This window comes from Chiloscyllium plagiosum, chromosome 9 (assembly GCF_004010195.1).
Source record: "Chiloscyllium plagiosum isolate BGI_BamShark_2017 chromosome 9, ASM401019v2, whole genome shotgun sequence".
In the NCBI taxonomy this organism is placed as follows: Eukaryota; Metazoa; Chordata; class Chondrichthyes; order Orectolobiformes; family Hemiscylliidae; genus Chiloscyllium; species Chiloscyllium plagiosum.
Genome location: NC_057718.1, coordinates 84,203,713 through 84,222,745, shown reverse-complemented (window position 1 = coordinate 84,222,745; position 19,033 = coordinate 84,203,713). Strand labels below are relative to the sequence as shown.

At 38.9% G+C, this 19,033-nt stretch overlaps 1 protein-coding gene across 4 annotated transcripts in view; it reads right to left on the bottom strand.

Annotated features, from left to right (window-relative positions):
* Positions 1–1,718: 1,718 nt before the first annotated feature.
* The window catches only part of dhx57 (DEAH (Asp-Glu-Ala-Asp/His) box polypeptide 57), a 117,126-nt gene continuing 99,811 nt past the window's right edge, over positions 1,719–19,033 (bottom strand). For all 4 annotated transcript variants that reach the window (XM_043696376.1, XM_043696377.1, XM_043696379.1 and 1 more), the window contains exons 19-24: positions 18,275–18,358; positions 18,044–18,181; positions 16,013–16,087; positions 13,151–13,285; positions 9,225–9,425; positions 1,719–2,486 (exon numbers count right to left, since the gene is read on the bottom strand). In XM_043696376.1, the coding sequence (XP_043552311.1) occupies positions 2,343–2,486; positions 9,225–9,425; positions 13,151–13,285; positions 16,013–16,087; positions 18,044–18,181; positions 18,275–18,358 (777 nt within the window). In that variant the 3' untranslated portion in view covers positions 1,719–2,342. The remainder of the gene's footprint in view (positions 2,487–9,224; positions 9,426–13,150; positions 13,286–16,012; positions 16,088–18,043; positions 18,182–18,274; positions 18,359–19,033) is intronic.

The following is a 19,033-nucleotide window of genomic DNA, read 5'->3' as shown; positions in this document are numbered from 1 at the left end:
AAGCAATATCATTGTTACCAACAGAACAACAGATCTTCAGACTACTGATCTCAACAGTGGAAATGTCAAAGGTGTTCCTGGAAGTGAAGCTATTGCATATATCTAAAGACAGAATGAGATAGAGAGAAAGCATACAGTACAAATAAGTTAAAAATCTCAATTTTTAAACTGTCACAATACATTTGTAATTGCATTGAAAATATGGCTATGAATTGTGATTCTTTGTCAACATACAATTTCCTTTTAAGCTCAAAGTTGGGAGGAATAGTGGAGAGAGTGGTTAAAGCATTATATTGATCATATATATGATCTCCATCCTGTGAAGGATTGGCTCAGGCAAGTCCAGTTAATTGAAACAAAGGGTCACTGCCTATTAAATAATCATTCAGGACAGGAATGGTGAGTGGGGTAGAGAAAAATTACTGATACACTAAATATCATTCAACTTGAATTGCTCAGAGGCAAAGTTCAATTCAAAAAAGGGCATAGCTACCTGTTTCAGATGTTAAATTTTATTTTTAAATTTCACACTTATTTACATCTCAATTTTTTTTTTAAAACCCTTCCACTTAGCTTGTGTTGTGAACAGTAAGTAAAATTTAAAGCTGTACTTCAACTAGTATCAGACATGGCTGAATGGTAGCCCCATCTCCAGATAGTTGTCAGTTTGAGCTTCACTTCAGAGACTGGAGTGCAAAATCTCAGCTGGCATTTCGGTGCAGAACGGAGAAATTCCTGAACTGTTGGAAAAAACGTCTTTTCCTCAAGGAATTGCAATCTTTCAAATGACATCTTAAATGCCTGCATACTTAGATGAATGCAAAAGATCCAATGGTGCTATTTCAAAGAACAGAAGAGCTAAACTGGTATTCTAGTTAACACTCAACCTACAGATTACAGCAGATTATCTGGTTATTTAACATATTGGAACCTTGCTGTGAGCCACATTCCCTAAACTACACCAATTGTGAAAGAGTGCTTTGATTTTGCCCAAGATCAAAAAAGATGATATGTGATTGCATGACCCTTTCTAACCCAATTCTTGTGGTGAGCTCTTCAAATGTGACATGTTAAGTTTAATATTAAGAATCTTATCACATTCTTTCCTCATTTTTCCAGTCATTTTACTGTTTTAAAAATTCATTCACAAGCACTGGCAAGGCCAGCAATTATTATCCATCCCCAATACTCAAGCCATCTTCTTGAGTACTATTCAGTGGCTTACAAGTCCATTTCAGACTGCGTTTAAACAGTTCAGTACGCGTGTGTGTCTGAAGTCACTCATGGGTCAATCGCAGGTGAGAATGAAAGGTCTTCCTTAAAGGTCAATGGTGAACTAGATGGGATTTTATGACAATCTAGCAGTTTCATGGTAGCATTACTAAGATGAACTTTTTATTCCAGATTTATTATTTAAATGTCTGACATGCACCAGAACTTTCGTCCAGGCTTCTCAGTTGTCCAGTAAGTTAACCCCTCTAAAATCATATCCAGTTCTAGTTACCTCCAGCTGTAAAACTGGGTTTGAGCCATGAAAGTTGCCATTTGGCAACTACCTTCTATGTAGTGAATATAAAAAATATTTTAAAAGGAGTAGGCAGCAGAGAACAGATAGATATTTGTATTTGTAATTCCTACAAAACCTATTATAATTAAGGATTTATGATACCCATTTATATGCTAATACACTTAAAAATGCAATAACTTTGACACCATTGTTAATCACTCGTGATAGCATTGCTAGATGTTTATTTCTTAGTTCTTAAAATATTTATTTATCCTATATCACAGGGATGAAAGTGTGACAGTCATACATTTTATATTTCTCTTGTACCTGATTCAAAAACTTTGAGTGTGGCCCAAATAACCAAAATCTCAAAACGCACCAGCAGTGACTCCCTTATGCAAAACTAGCATTTTTCTGGGAAAAGCTACATGCTACTGAAGTGAAGCTGATAGCCCTCATTTAAATTAATGTGAAGATTTTGGCTGGTAAACATAATGATCCACTTCTGCAGTTTTCCACATGCATCATGTTGAACAGTAAAAATGTGACTTCCTGTAAAAAGTTGGTGTAGCTCAGAATTATCAGTCACATATCATTTATTAATCAACCCTGTAGGTTTTGTTTGTTTCAATAATTCAAAAACTTGTGCATACATGACATAGCTAGACCAACCAGTTCACAATCATTTTTATCATCACTTTAAATGCTTACAAGGAAATTGAAATTCAGTAGCCAGTGTTTGGGAAGATAGTGCAAATGGTTGAGCAGTTCTTCCTCCAAGTTCTCGGTGCATCTCAACGTCATTTTGGTAAATAACATTTTCTCAGCTTGGTTCTTACTGAGTGGTTATAAGTTTAACAATCATGTCAATGATAAGCGATCCCCGTGGACAAGTACACAAGTCCATATTGGGTTTCTTAATTTTATCTTCCAGCAGCTGATCTAATTCCCAGCGAAGCTCTTTAACAAGCTCAGCAATCTGGCACAGTACAAGAGGCAAAAGAAACACTGGTTAAAAACAGCATATTTATGCAGACATATATACATACACATGAACCTAAGAAAAGGTATCAGCAAAAGAAAGTTTAATCTAGCGTATTCACATAGTTGTAGTGTCTTGTGCATCACACCCACCTAGAGCCATATAATTTACTGAAAGAGGTAATAAATCAGAAAAAACTCCAGCAAGTTAAGGGAAAGAAAATCCAAAAACAATTTCAGATCTCTTTGGACAATTGGAGCAAGTCTATACAATATTAAAAGTTTAAATGACCAGATTATTTCTCAGCATAACCTCAAGAGTCCATTTGTACCCTGAATCTATAAATGACATTAAATTAAATGCAATAGCTTATTTTAATACCATGGATTTAAAGAATGAAATTGCTGAAATGTAATTTTAATTTGTTCAATTCCTATCTATAACTCCAACGTAGCCCACTGAAGAGGAGTTGAAAATCAGATGTCAAATATTCACTCAAGTCCTGTTTGAGTCAATGATACTGATGATTTTTGAGGATCTAAGGGAGGAAAGTGCTGGAACTTTGGAACAAATCTTCCAAATATCACAGAAGAGAGATGCCCGAAGACCTGTTGCTCCAAATTAAAAAAAAAACAAAAATGACCCAGGATGCTAGAACCAGTGAGTTTGACATTTATCATGTGTAAAAATTATGAAGATTTCTATTACAGGTAAGTTCATGAAATATTTATATAATAGGATCATCATTATAGGCAATATAGACCTACAATGGAGAAATCTTGCAATCCAATTTACTGGTTTTCTTGAGAATATAACAAAGAAATATGCAGCATGTAATGCATTTGTATTTCAATGACATTTTTGATACAAATTTACCGGAAAAGCTAGTGCTGAAAAAAAGCAAGTGGGGATCGATGGAAGTATTTTACAATAAATACGCAATGATACAATGAAACAATGTTACCAATGAGGTTCTACAGGGATTCCTTTTTTCATGAGACCTCTTAAAATCTTTATTAATGATCTGGAGCTTATGAACAGTGGTTAAATTTGATACAAAGCTAACAGAACATTGCAAATCTGACCAGGATAAGCTACAAGAGGATTAACATGTACTTGTGACAGGTGGCAGGTGGCAGATGTTAGGACATAGAGCAGTGCAAACTGCTTCATACGCAGACACAAAATCAAGGAAGGAGACAAGTACTTAAATAGGGATAAAATAATGTGTATAGAAAATGCATGGAGATACTGGAACCTTAAAAATTAAAGCAATCATGACAATGAGTAACACACATCAAGTGTTGGAATTATTAATTGACAATTACTGAAGTGAAATCGAGGAAAGTCTGCCATTTTACAAATCATCGGTGTAAGTGCACCTGGAATACTGTGAACGGTTTTGTTTCCTATATTGCCAAATGAATATTGATGTTGTTGAAATGATATGGAAGACAGCAACCAGAAATATCGAGGCAATGGAAGGATTGAGTTATCTCGGTCTTCTTTCTGGAACAGGGAAGTTTGTTTTAGGATTCAAAAGGGATGAGTAGTTGCAGATCATGATAAATGATTTCACCGTGTCAAAAATTGTAGAACACAGTGAAGACAGTGTGAGCTGTGCAACTATAAAAACTAATTTACAGAAATATTACTCAAGTGCAAAAGTAATACATTTATGAATTTGGACAAACTGCAAATTCAAAGACAACTGCAACAAATTAGATAATTATTCCAGAAAATAAAAATCTGGATTTCAGTATCAGAGAAAGTTGAGACATGGTGAGTGAAAAGTGCAGATGTAAGTTTTTAACTCCTGAAGTCCTCTGGCACAGAGTAATTTCCTTATTTTCTTCTCTGGGTCGGTTGTGGACTAACAGAGATTATTTGCATGATTAGGATTAGACATGGACACAATATACACAGTACAGACTGACTCAAGTATCAAACACAATTTAGTTGCTTTATTAATTTTCTGCTCTGCACTGATAAGATCCATTGAACATGCAGACTGAGATCCCTTTGAACCATATCCCGATGACACGGTATAAGTGCGGTAGACTATGAGGGTTAAAAACATATTTCTACATTCACATTAAGCAAATTCCCAGGTGAACATTGTTCCACATGAGTGTTAGTGCAGCAAAGTATTCCAGACCGGTTTGGAGTCAGAAAGGATTCCGAAACAAGGAGGAAAAACAGATACTGATGAGGAATGGGGCAAACTGTAAATGATACTTGACTGGATGAATAATACATGACCGAAAATGAACATTTGTTCATATTTGTAAAAAACAAGATTGAAATTTGGATAATGAGATGCTGGACTTTTCTGTATTTGAGTTTTTATTCAAGCTAGTCTAGTCTAGAGAGTGGACTATACTCAAGATTCTTGTGGTCGATCATCAGAAATAACCAACATCTGGCATCACCACAAGATATTCATCTTGGAGTATAATTTATTTACTACCCATAACTAGGGCAAAGGAGAAGACACATTGATAGAATTCATCCAGGAGGACAAGAAACCTGCATTGGTAGAATTTGCACAGACATTGTAATTGTGTCAAGGTCCATGTTGGTAGAATTTGTATAAGAGGGGAGAAGATTCCACTTTGGTCGAATTTGCACAGGGGTCAGAAGATAAGGGACTGCACTGACGATGTATGCGCTGAGTACAGGGAAATTTAAATGCAGGAAAGGAGGAGAGAGGGCCAATATAAACCCTGATTGAGGGTCAAAAGGTTTCAACATGAGGTTTATAGGAAAACAACAGTTGAAAATAATTACAAAGATGAAGGAACACAGATAGAACCCACAGGGGACCTGCAGAGAACAAAAAACGTTGGTGTATGAGTCAGAAGGACAAAGCAGGATAATGATCATCACCAATTTATATTTGCATTTATGCAGACTGATTTTTTTTTAAAAAATTCATTTTGTGGGACATGGGCATTACTGTAGGGCCAGCATTTATTGCTTGTCCCTAGTTTCCCTTGAGAAGGTAGTGGTGAGCTGCCTTCTTAAAACTCTGCAGTCCACCTATTGAAGAATGCCCCACAATGCCATTAAAGGAGAGAATTCCAGGATTTTGACCTACTGACAGTGAAGGAACGGTGATATATTTCCAAGTCAGGATAGTGAGTGACTTGGAGGGAAACTGAAGGTGGTAGTGTTCCCATATAGAGGTGGTCATGTGGTTTGGATGATGCTGTCTGAAGATCTTTGGTGAATTTCTGCAGTGCATCTTGGAGATAGTACTCAGTGCTGCTACTGAGTGTTAGTGGTGAAGGGAGCAGATGCTTGGATGTGGTGGCAATCAATCTGGCTGCTTTGTCCTGGATGGTGTTAAGCTTCTTAAATGTTGTTGGAACTGCACTCATGCAGGCAAGTGGGGATTACTTCATCACACTCCTGACTTGTGTCTTGTAGATGGTGGACAGGCTTTGGGGAGTCAGGAAGTGAGTTACTTGTCACAGTATTCAGAGCTCTTGTAGCCACTGTGTTTATGCGGTGAGTCCAGTTGAGTTTCTGATCAATGATAACTCCCAGGATGTTGATAGTGGAGGATTCAATGATGGTAACATAATTAAATGTCAAGGAACAGTGGTTAGATTGTCTCTTATTAGTGATTGTCAAAGCCTGGCATTTGTGTGGTGTGAATGTCACTTGTCAGCCAAGCCTGGATACTGTCCAGATTTTGTTGCACTTGGATATGGACTGCTTCAGTGACTGAGGAGTAGTGAATGGTGCTGAACATTGGCAAACGCCCCCACTTCTGATCTTATGATGGAGGGAATGTCAGTGTTGAAGCAGCTGAAGATGGCTGGGCTTAGGACACTACCCTGAGGAACTCCTGCAGAGATATCCTAGAGCTGAGATGACCAACCTCCAACAACCACAACCATCTTCCTGTGCGTCAGGTATGACTCGAACCACTAGAGAGTTTGCCCCCTGATACCGATTGATTCCAGTTTTGCTAAGATTCCTTGATGCCAATGCAGTCGAATGCAGCCTTGGCGGAACCCAAACTGGGCATCATGAGCAGGTGCTGCTTGATACACTGTTGATGACACCTTCCATCACTTTACTGATAATAGACGGTAAACTGAAGAGGCAGTAATTGGCCAGATTGGATTTATCCTGCTAATTACAGGACATACCTGTGCAATTTTCCACATTATCAGGTAGATGCCAGTGTTGTAACTGTACTGGAACAGCTTGGCTAGGGGAGGGGCACTTTCTGGAGCACAAGTCTTCACACTATTGCCAGGATGTTGTCAGGGCCCGTAGCCTTTGCAGTATCTAGTGCCTTCAACCGTTTCTTGATATCACGTGGAGTGAATCGAATTGGCTGAAGGCTGGTATCTGCAATGCTGGGACTACCGGAGGAGACAGAAATGGATCATCCACTTGGCACCTCTGGCTGAAGATAGCTGTGAAAACTTCAGCCTTATCTTTTGCACTAATGTGCTGGGCTCTTCCATCATTGAGGATGGAGATATTTGTGGAGCCTTCTCCTCCAGTGAGTTGTTTAATTGTCCACCACCATTCATGACTGGATGTGGCAAGACTGCAGAACTTAGACCTGATCCATTGGTTGTGGAACTGCTTAGCTCTGTCTATCACTTGCTGCTCATGCTGTTTGGCAGGCAAGTGGTCCTGTTTGGTGGCTTCACCAGGTTGGTGCCTCATCTTCAGGTATGCCTGGTGCTGCTCCTGGCATGCCCTCCTGCACTCTCCATTAAACCAGGATGATCCACTAGCTTGATGGTAATGGTTGAGTGGGGATATGTCACGCCTAAGGTTACAGATTGTGCTGGAATACAATTCTACTGTCATTGATGGCCCACAATGCCTCATGGATGCCTAGTCTTGAGATCTGTTCAAAGTCTGTCCCATTTAGCATGGCGATACAGTCAGTTCTTCTATAATGCAATGATTGGACTCTTGTGCAACCCTGCTCTACAGAAAAATCACGCTTAGAAACAGTGCTTAAATCACATTACAGCCACCACAGTTTTAAAAGTTTGCACTTTCAATACAGTGTCCACAATTCATCAGTCGCATTACAGCGATGTCGCATTGATGAAATGCGCGTTATAGCAGAATGACTTGAAGTGTTACACAACACATTGGAGGATATGTTCAACATGAAGGCGAGACTTTGTCTCCACAAGGAATGTGTGGTGGTCTCTCTTACTGATACGGTCATAGATGCATCTGCAGCTGGCAGAATGATAAGGGATTAGATAATGAGCGTATCTAACAAATAAGCAAGTCAGTGGCTGTAGGAGGCATTGATACTAATGAAAATGAGGTAGAGGGTAACTTGGGAAACAGCTGAATTAACAAATTACAGCTGCCCGCTATACCACAGAGCATGAAGGCACTAATTAAACTCTCAAAATCTAACAGCGGCATGAGACAAATCAGAAGTTGAAGTTTAAGTGCTTTAAATTCACAAAGCTGAGAAATAGTAGTCACAGATTTTAGTTAAACATGTGTTGAGTAATTCTCAAGTGAAACAGAAGTTTACAATGGCATTGGGATATTCTAGAATGCGACTGATAGTTCATCAGAAAAGACAGAAGTATTGACACCAGGAGCTGTACTGGCAATTGTAGAAATGTATAATGGAAAACACAAGTGTGTCCATGATAGGTTCTCTAAAGAGATCACGAAAGGAGCAACTGAGTTAGAAACAGACCTATAGTGCATATTTGTGTGCCTTGCAGCTGGATAAAGAAAATAAAGAGCGACAGAATTTGGTAAATTGGCTGCAAAGGAAAGTTATGGCAGGAAAACACTGCTATCATACACAATAAAGTGTGTGCCATAAGAAGAAAATAGCTATTTGATCCAACACAGGAACTGGGCTTGATTTGCAGACAGAAAATACCTTCCTGTGTTTAGCTAAAATCAAACAAACAGTCTCAGGCACAAAACCGAGTGAGACGGGTGAAAAGGAGGGAGGCCATCTTGAGTATTCACAGAAACACTATATCAAAGTAGAGAACTTTCAGTAGGACATCTATCTGCACTCTTTGCTTTGGTGGTGGTGGTAGTAATTGGAATGGGGGGAGGGGGTGAGTGTTCTGGTAGGTGAAATCTAGGTGCTTCTCAACTCTTCTGCTGTGACTCAAAGTTAGATTGAACAATTCAGAAACAGCAGATTAGTTGCAAGATCAAATTGAGATTCAGTTCTGAAGAGGATACATAATGTGAGAACTGTTGGTCAAAAGGGTTACAAGTGATAATCTCATTTGTCAATTTATTTTTTCTCTAACTTGCATAATCTCAGTAGTTAGCTGATTTTTGCTGCAATACAGTTCTATGGCCAAATGGTTTTTAGTGCCTGCCATAAGTGAATATTGTCCAAGCATGGGCACCAGTGCTTGCTGACAGACTGTTAGATTAGTATTATCAACCTCACTTCTGTTCTCACCAAGGACAATTTCCAGGTTTTGGTTCGGACCACAATTTCCCCTTTCTACTCTAAAAGCAATGATGACAGTTCTAACAGCCCAAATGTTAATATCTGGCCAGCTGATTCAGCTAATTTAGCATTAACAATGATGGAATGCAGGGTCCTCCTATTTATACAGATCAGGTGTACAGCCTGCAGGGACTTGCAGATCGAGTTTTTGTTGGTGGAACCATGTTCAATTTCAATCATGTTTCAAAGAAATAACAAATTACCATCAACCAACAGAAAGAAAATAGCTTTAATACCTGAGGGGAAGCTGCAGCAAATCGAATCCATCCATCGTCGAGACAGATGATGAACTGCCCTCTCTCAAGTTCCACACTGACCTGGCCACCCCCAAACAGCACTAGAGGGTATACAGAAACCATGCTGCAGTCTCTCAGGAAGACTCTGCTGGTTTTCACCTTCTCATGGTATACCAAATAAGGACTTTCAAAGTGCCGAACCTGGGATCCAAATATAGTGGATGATTTAGTATCCATGTTTGTTGTACAGATCCACTGGAAATGCATTAAACAAGTTATAAACATTTATCAGTATAGGCCTAAGGTTCAATTTTAGTGGAGATTTTAATGGCACTGCAGTAGAAAAAAAACTTGTGTAACACTTTTTATGATTTCCTGACATTCAGAAGCACTTGACAGCTAATGAACTGTCATTGAATTGTAGTCACTACAATGTAATTGTAGGAAACATGGTAGCCAATTTGTACACAGAAAAGCTTCAAAAACAGCAATAAGATTTCTTTATTCTGAGACATGAGGCCCCTTGGTGTGAAGTCGCAACCAAAAGATAGCAACTCCAACAAAGGAGACTTACCTCCAGCACTAGACTAGGAATGCCAATGTCTCTGCAGTGAGGGTTGAACCCACAACTTTCTGACATTGAGGCACGTTTGTTACTACTAAGCTGCAGCTGACACCTGAAGCACCAATGTTAGAGGTTTTGGGAAACATATTCAATGCCACGACTCAGCTAAGTGCCCAATTTAAGTTAATCTACCTCAGTGAAGCAATGACATTATGAATACTCTGAAGGCAAACTTCTGTTCAAGAAGAAAATGTTATCTTCTGTCACCAAAGCAAAATACTGCAGAAGTTGGAGATCTGAAATAAAAGAAAGTATTGGAAAAACTCAGCAAGTCTGGCAGCATCTGTAAAGAGAAAAACAGTTAGGTTTTCAAGTTCAATTCCTCTTCTTTGGAATGGAGGAACTGAAGAGGAGTAATTGAACTCAAAAAATGTTAACTCTTTTCCACATATGTTGCCAGACCTACTGAGATTTTCTCCCTCCTGTAAAGACACTTTAATTGTTCTAGTCTGTGCAATTGTAAACAAAAAAGGAAATTTAGGTGTAGATATCTCCAGTTCATTGCTGGTTGTGGAGAGATCCACCATAATGTCAAGCATTTATTTTAAAGAAAATCCTTTTAAGATAGATGTACCCAAATTTACTATATAAAGCATGGCTATTTGGCTCATCAATTACGTGTGAAAGAGAACTTATTTAGCTCCATTCCAAAGTGCTTTTTAAAAATGCTTTTAATGTTTTCTTCTTTGATGTATTTTCTGTTTCTCCATTACTATTTCTACTAGGGTTTTTGTAATGTCCTTTTAGTCAACAATATTTCTCCTACATGCCTTGCCCCCCACCCCGTTTTGTTTTGGTAAACTTCTCCCCCTTGTCCATAAGCAAAGTCAATAAGGAGGAACAAATGGACTTTCTGAAGACTTTTGATCGAGTGTAACAGAAGAGGTTAATAAATAAAATTTAAAGCACATCGGATTGGGGTAATATACTAGCATGTACTAAACCAACTGGCAGAAAGTAGACATTAAGAATAAATGAGTCATTGTCAGTTTGGCAGGCTGTCACCAGTGCGGCCTCATCTCTAATTTAGATGTGGGACCAATTGAAAAGATATAAATAGGTTAGTACCTTGAATTGGGGGACTTATTTTATGTGGAAAGGTTGGACATAGTTGACTTGTATGCACTGAAGTTTAGATGAGTAATAAGCATTTTGAATAAAACATCCAAGATTCTGAGGCATCTTGACAGACTAGATGTAGACAGGATGTTTACTCTTATGGGAAGAACCTACGACTAGGGGGCAGTGTTTAAAAATCATAGGTCACTCATTGAAAACAAATGTTGTGAATTTTGTTTCTCTCAGAGGATCATACGTGTTAGGAACTTTCTTCCTGCAAAGTCCTTGAACATTTTTAATATAGATTTGTGTTTAGCAAGGTGGTGAAAGATCATCAGGGGCATGAATGAATGCAGATTTGAGGCTAAAATCAGATTAGCTGTTACCTTATTAAATGTGGAGCAGGGTAGAGGGACATTATAAAAATGCTCCTAAAATCTCAATGTTTTAATGTCCTCTTTAATGATGCTCTATGAAAACTTACTTCTTTAACCAAGTCACTTTGACTTAGTCACTTGGGCCTACAATGTCCTTATGTGGCTTGGTTTTGCCTGAATACACTCTAGTTAAGTGCCTGAGAACGTTTTACTACATTTAAAATGTATTATAAAAACATGAATTACCGTTGATACGTTGTCTTGGTTTTGATGATGTTTAAGATCAAATGCAAAAGCTGGTCAAGGCTGAAGAATTACCTAATGTATCAGAAATGATGAGAGCTACCAGTTTGGATTTAGTTAGTATCCCTCTCATCAAATTCAGGAGCTGGCTTCAATGGTGGTGGCCATGCACTTTTGGATTGAAGTATTTCCAATGCAAAAAGCAATATGCATGGATAAGTGTGACTGAGGGTCACAGTGTGAAACCCTTTAGATGTTACCCAGCCCATTCAATTTTTACTTCAGTTGTGAAGTGTGAACTAAGCAAAGTATACCTCGGAAACAAATGCTTTGAGCTCACTTCAGGGCACATTGTACAGCAGTCTGAAGTCAACAGACTAAATATTATGGTTTAAGTTTTCACTTTCAGAATATTGTGAAATGAATAATAACTTACAAGAGATTAGGGGAATGTAAAAGATTCCACATTAATAGGTATAAGGAGAGGTGGGAAGTTCTTCCCAGTGTCTGACAAATATTTATCCCTCAGAGCAGCATCACAAAATCAGATTATACGGTCAGTGCTGTTTGTGACATAACTACATGGACACAACTTGGCTGTCATTTTCCCTACATTGCAACAGTAACTACAATTTAAAAATATTTATTGTCTTTTAACTGTCTTGTGGGTTTGAAAGGTACTTTATAGTAAAGTTTTTTTTTGTTTATCTATCCAGCAGATTATCACATTTTAGAAATGCATCATATGCTTTGATAAATCACTTTGAAGTTCAATAAGTATTATTTGACTCATTGCTAGGAAACAAAAGTGAAGCTGCAACATCTTGTCTTGGTAACAGAACAGGAGTCTACTTAACTTCATAAAATACTCTTAACACTGACATAGAGCATTGTAGTAATTACTTGTACCTAATCGTTTAGTGGAGACTAGAGAATTTGGGATTATTGTCTTTAGAGACGGTTAAGGAGATTTAAAGGTATTTAAAATTCTGGGCAGTTTTGTGAAGATAAATAAGGAGAAATTGATTCTAGTGGGTAACCTAAAGGGGACAAATTTTAGATAATGGGCAAAAGAACCAAAGGGGAGTTGAAGATACTTATATTTTTAAAATACTAACAGCTATGACTGGAAATGCACTGCCTTGAAAGAGTGGTAGAAGCAAATGCAATGATTATTTTCAAAAGGGAGTTGGATACATATTCAAAAAGAAAAATATTTTCAGGACCATTGGAAATATCTTTCAAAGTGTCATCACAGGCATGATGGGATCAATAGCCTCTGCTGTGCTGTAAGATTTTAAGATTAAATTTATTAGAGTTTTAAATAATGCGAATGTTCATTTGGCCAATGTCAAATTGCTCAGATAGTTAATGAAGCAGTTAATAAACAGTCTCAAACAATCACAGGAGTGTTAGGGCACAGAAGGACAATACGTGGCCCATTGTATCTACGTTTGACTTCAAATGAGCATTATTAGCCCTTGCCAATATGCTGCATTTTCCCCATAAGACAACAGGTTTTCAACAGAAGATCTTCTCATCCTTTTTTATGCCCTGTGGACTGATCTGTTCTTGATGGCTTTCATACAACCTTTCACTGGGAAATATCCATACACACTGACCTGATAGTTCACTGAAGAAGGATGGATGTGGACATTTCCATCATTCTTTGTGATGAAGTGCAGCTCTTCTGGTTTTGGTAGTACTTTCACTGTACCAGACATAGTCTTTGTGTACTTACTCTGAGGAGAGGTCACCTAAATGCAATAAAAACAAAGCCTTCAGGTTGATCTGTATTGTTGATGCATATTGCAACCTTTCTCCAATGCTCGCAGAGACACTGGATTCTGATGGAGAACAGTTCTAGGAGGCTTTAGATTCTCATAACAACCTTGAAATCTTAAATACTCACACATCCTCCTCATGTCAATTGACATGCCTTCTTCTTTTAGTTCTTGTCAAGAAAGCAAGGTTTTATAATGGCTATATTTTAAATTGTCTGTTTTCATTCAAAGTAAAAATGGAACATGCCACCTCCTGGTTGTTCTGTCCAGTACTAAGCCAATGTAACCTGGTTGTTATGGGAATAGGGGGCCTTAGAAGGTGCTATTAAAATTCATATGCTATCGGATACCAGATAACAAATGGGACAAGGGTGGGAGGGATACAGTGAGTGGGGAAGAAGGACCCGAGCGCGTGTAAATGGGGCGAGGGGGGTAGAAGGACAGAGACCGCGAGAGAGCAAGTGAGCGATGGAGAACGAGCGAGCAAAAGCAGAGGGAGAGAGGGTCAGTGAGGGAGAGAGAGGGAATTGGGTGTGAGAGAGACAGAAAGAGAGAGAGGGGGGAACAGAGATGTTGGGGTAGGGAAAACGGAGAGACAGAAGGGAGGTGAGGTTGTGTTTTGGAGTGGAGAATAAGGCTAAGGCAAATGCAAGAGTGAGTGTAGAGAGAGGATCGAGCTGGGTGGGGGAAGAGTATGCAGGAAAACAAAGCATGTGTGGGGTTAGAGAGAATATGGGGTCAGGGCAGGGGGTTGAGCATGTGGGAGTTAGGGGAGTGGGAGCACAGGTAAAGGGAGAGGTGAGCCAGCACAGAATTAGTGGTGGGGAGTGGGGAGAGGTGGTGTATCACAGGGGAGATATGTTGACAAAATCTGGTGTTGAAATGAAGTAAGTTCACATGAAACAAACACCAATACATATCAGCTAACCAAATAAACATTTAAACACAACATGTAACCATTAGGCTATAGGATAGATATCTGCATTTGCAATTTGTTACATGGCAATTTTGTCCTTCCAATTACGAAGTACTGCAGAACACAGGACAGACTTTTCCTTCAGGGAGTGATAAAAATAAAACCAGTCATTGTCAGTGTGTATTGCACACCTCCCAGAGATCAACTATAGAAAAGCAGGGGTTTGGAGGTCACACAAACTTCTCATCAAACTTGACGAGAGAAGATAATTTTTGTGAAGGTTAACATGAAGTAGAAGCAAGTAGCTATAAATTACAGCATAAAGATTGACAAGTTACCATTTCAGATTACCAGTTTGCAATGAAGTGGAAGAGAAAACAAATGTTACATTTCTGTGTGTCAACGTGTGTTCTGGTCAGTTCCTGTACAACTGACAGTTTGATTGTATGTTTCAGACACCTAACCTCTGCTGAGTTTTGTATGCGCTGCAAGTTGAGAGACTCCTATGAAAGGCCATGTGCTCCATTCATCTCAATGGTTGATCTGTACCTCAAATGCATTTACCCAATTGTACTTCATATCTCAATATCATTACCCAACAACAACTGTCAAAATCCTATACATAACACTTGAAGTAAGGGATTTAGTTAATCAAACTATCCCATAATTCAATATCACTGGCACTGACTGGTCTGTAAAACTTTTCCTTGGATCAGCAATCTTTACTTAATATGGTTACCTTTAAAAATCTATCAATCTTAGCTCTGAAAATTTTCAGCTGATGTAATCTTAGCAGCTGTATGAGAAAGACTGTTTCAGAATTCCTGCACACTATGGAAGCTCTATGTCCACACGTGAACCCTGAACAGCCTGGTTCAAAGTTTAAGGTTATGCCCCCTTACTCTTGCTTGGCTCATCACAAGGTAATAGTGTCGGCAATCAAATCTTTTATAATTTCAAACATCTCAATCTCCTAAATTCAAAATAATACAACCCAGGTTTAAACTATCCTCATAATTTAACTGTATAACACTGGTATTATTCTGGTGAATCTTCTCTATATCTTTCCCAAGGTGCAGAATCTATAGCTTAATGCAGTTCTCCAGATGGGGTTTAACCAATAATCTGTACAACCAAATGGTCCTTTGGTTTCTTTTATTCTTAAAATAACAGCCAACATTTTTCATTGTTTTTCACTGGATACTTTTAATAATGTAATAATAACGTTTTAATAATGTTTACTTGAACTTCCAGTCTCTTTGCTCCTCTACAGTCCCTAGAGCTCACCTTTACAAATATCGTTAAGGAACACCACTCTCAAGATTCTGATTTCTCTCCTCAGATGCTGCCATGCCTGCTGAGCTTTTCCAGCCATTTCTGTTTATGACTCTCAAGTCAAGTTTTGATTCTTGTTAACTTCCATTCTTCATATTATTCAAATAAAATTAGTAACAACTATGATTTTTCAAAAATTCTTGTACACATGAAATCCCACTCATTATTCATTAGCTCCTGCAAGGATTTCTCTGCTTAGGTCTATCTTGTGGATTTAGAAATCAGAGGGTACAGCAGCTTTTCTCAACACAGATTTTTAAAAAAATTCTGAAAAGTGGGTAGTTGAAGTGTTACCATCCTTTTAAACAGAAGTCACCCAGGTGCCATGAGTGAATAAAGCTGCGCTCTTTTTCCCAACCCATAGAATCTCACACCTGAAAAAAAATTCAATGTTATCTAATTAGGCCAGAGTCAAAGCACAAGTGAAATTCAAAGAGTTTTGAACTGACCTGGACAACATTTGGATAGAGGGCAGCACACAACATTGCTGAAATTAACTTCATGTTTTCGGCATTGGAGTTTGCCTAAAATAAAAGGGCAAAATCACACAATAGAGCTAGATGTAGCTAGATGATGAAAAACAACTAGGAGCTTTAAAAAAAATTCATTTACTTTAATCATTAAAATCCAATTTATAGTCTATAATTAGTCATCCCGTGCACTGGAAAACAATACAAATCTTTCCATTTCTTTCCTCTTATCCCTTTGCTATCACCATGACAATTCTTGTTTTCATTTGGTTTCTCAGATAACACTCAGTATCTGGGCCACATGACTTTTACTGGGTGAGCCTGCTCAATATGGGATAACTATTTCAAGCAGAACTCAGCTGGAAGCGTTCAGTAGGATTAAGTTAATCTTTTTGAGACAAAAAAAAATTGTAGATGCTGGAATCCAGAATAGACAAGCAGCTCCCAGCCTCTTGCTTGTCTACGTTGGATTCCAGCATCTGCAGTTTTTTTGTCTCTAACTGAGTTTGTAAAGTCTCTTCAAAGAATGCCCACTTTGAAGATGTTCTCTGCCTCCCTCAGACCCAGTCCTGAAGCAGGGTTAAACCTGAAACATTGACTTCTCCATTGCCTGATGCTGCCTGGCTTGCTATGTTCTTCCAGCCTCCTGCTTCAGTTAATCTTTTCCCATCCATTATCATTTCTTATCTAGGGCCCATTGTTACAGTCCTGGAGTGAAGTGTAGAATGTGCTTGTGAACTTCCTCTGCAGTGCTGCAAACCAGTTTGTCATCTACTAAATCATGAGCAGGAGGGTGGGAAGGGATGACAACAGCAGCTGGACCTATTTTTTTTAAACCATCCATTGGATGTGGGTGTTGCTGGCAGTCCAGCATTTATTGCCCATCCCCAAGTTGTCTTTGAGAAGGTGGTGGATGGACTGCCTTTTTAAACCACTGCAGTTCATGTGCTGTAGGTAGACCGCAATGCTGTTATGGAGGAAATTACAGGATTTTGACCCAGCAACCTTGAAGGAAAAGCAATGAATTTTCAGACAAGATGTGAGAGACTTGCAGAGTCACTTGCAGGTGATAGCATTCCTATTTATCTGCTGCCCTTGTACTTCTAGATAGAAATGATTATGGGTTAGATGGTGAAGAAGATTAAGTCGCATGGGATCCATGGTTATTTGGCAAGTTAAATATAGAATTGGCTTGGTCATAGAGTAGAATATGCTGTCAGAGGCAGATATGTTAGCAACATTTCAGAGGGTTTTGACAGACATGAACTGACAGGGAATAAAGGGACATTGACTACATGGATTAGTTTAGTTCAGCACAGAGAGAGCACGGGCGAGAGAGAGCACGGGCGAGAGAGAGCACGGGCGAGAGAGAGCACGGGCGAGAGAGAGCACAAGACAGCGAGTGATATAGCATAACAGCGCACAAAAGAGCAGGTGGGTGCATGAGTGGGCACAGCCACACATTCTCCCAATCTGATTTTGTGCAGATTGATGCGGACAATGCCAATTTACACTTGGTAGCATATGCTCTCTTAACTCAATAACTCACTGAGCTCAATTTCCTTATCATCTTCCATATTAACGCCTGCAAAGGAATTTCAAGTTAGCAATACCACAGAAGTGTCTTCAAGACATGCGTTATAAAGCACCAAGCAGCCAGTCATTTACCAGATAGGACAACTGGAGCAACAGTGGGTCCTTCAATTTTCTGACACTATTTCATCATTCACTTCGACTAATTCCATTTAAACAGTCATTGTTTCAGGTGGCTTGATCTCCCTTCCCAATAAAACGCTAATCAATTTCAGTTGGGGTATTTTCGATTAATCAAACCTCTACAGCTTTTCCAACGGACAAAGCTGCAGATATTCACTACCTCTTGTGTAAAGAAGTACTTCCTGATATCATCTCTGAATGGCCTACCTCAAATGTTAAAGTTATGCATCATATCACAATTTGCATTATGCCAGTAATCAAAAAAGCATGTAAAAGAAACTGCATCTCTTTCACCTCTTGGCCAGTGGCCTCAATAATTCCATCCCCTCCTCGTGATGACATCTTTTCAATGTATCTGGCTCTTAGTCCTTCCTTCACAAAACCAATGTCAGATAGCAGCTCGGCAAATTGTCTCTTCATGCTCGAAATCTCCTACAATGTGGAGAAACACAATTTTTAAAAACCTCAGTACGATTTGATGCATTCAGTGAATTCGTAATGTTAGAACAGCTAGGAGGCACCTACCTGTAGTATTCTTCCAGATAAGAAGTTTTCTCGGCAGTACTTGTATCCTGCTTGTGGGCTGACCTTTAAGGCAACACTCCATCCCTAGATGGATAATTTGAATTAGAATAACATTTATACCTCTTAAATGAAATTATACACACAACATTCACACCGGGTAATAATCACCTCCAACATGGAAAAGAACAGTGACCAGCCTGGACATTATTTTGTCATTGCCAAAACCCCACCATCAGCATCCTGGGGGTCACGAGAGACTGACTTGAACCAACTATATTAACAACAGGAGCAGGACAGGGTTTGGAGGCTCAAATCCTGGTGCATCTATCACTATAATCTTTCGGTTATGAAAAGATTAAGAAGCAGAAACAGAGATTTAAGGTAATTAGCTAAAAAGTAACGGTGATGTTAGGAAAAGGATTTTCACACAGCGGAAAGCTTGGATCCAGAATGCACTGCCAGCAGGCAGGGTGGCAGTAAGTTCAGTGATGGCATTCAAATGAGAAATAGATTGTTACCTGAAAAGGAAAAACGTGAGGGATTACGGGGACAAGGTGGAGGAAATGGCATTAGATGGTTGTAACAATTCTGAGACAGGTGTGGACAGGTGCTCTCACAAAAACAACCAATCGGCTCATAGCATCCATTTGTTTGGCATATCTGCCACTGGACAAAACACTGCCATAAGCACATTAGGATTGTTGTATTTGTATTTTGCAAGATGTATTAGCAGCAACTCATTCAATATACTGCAAACCT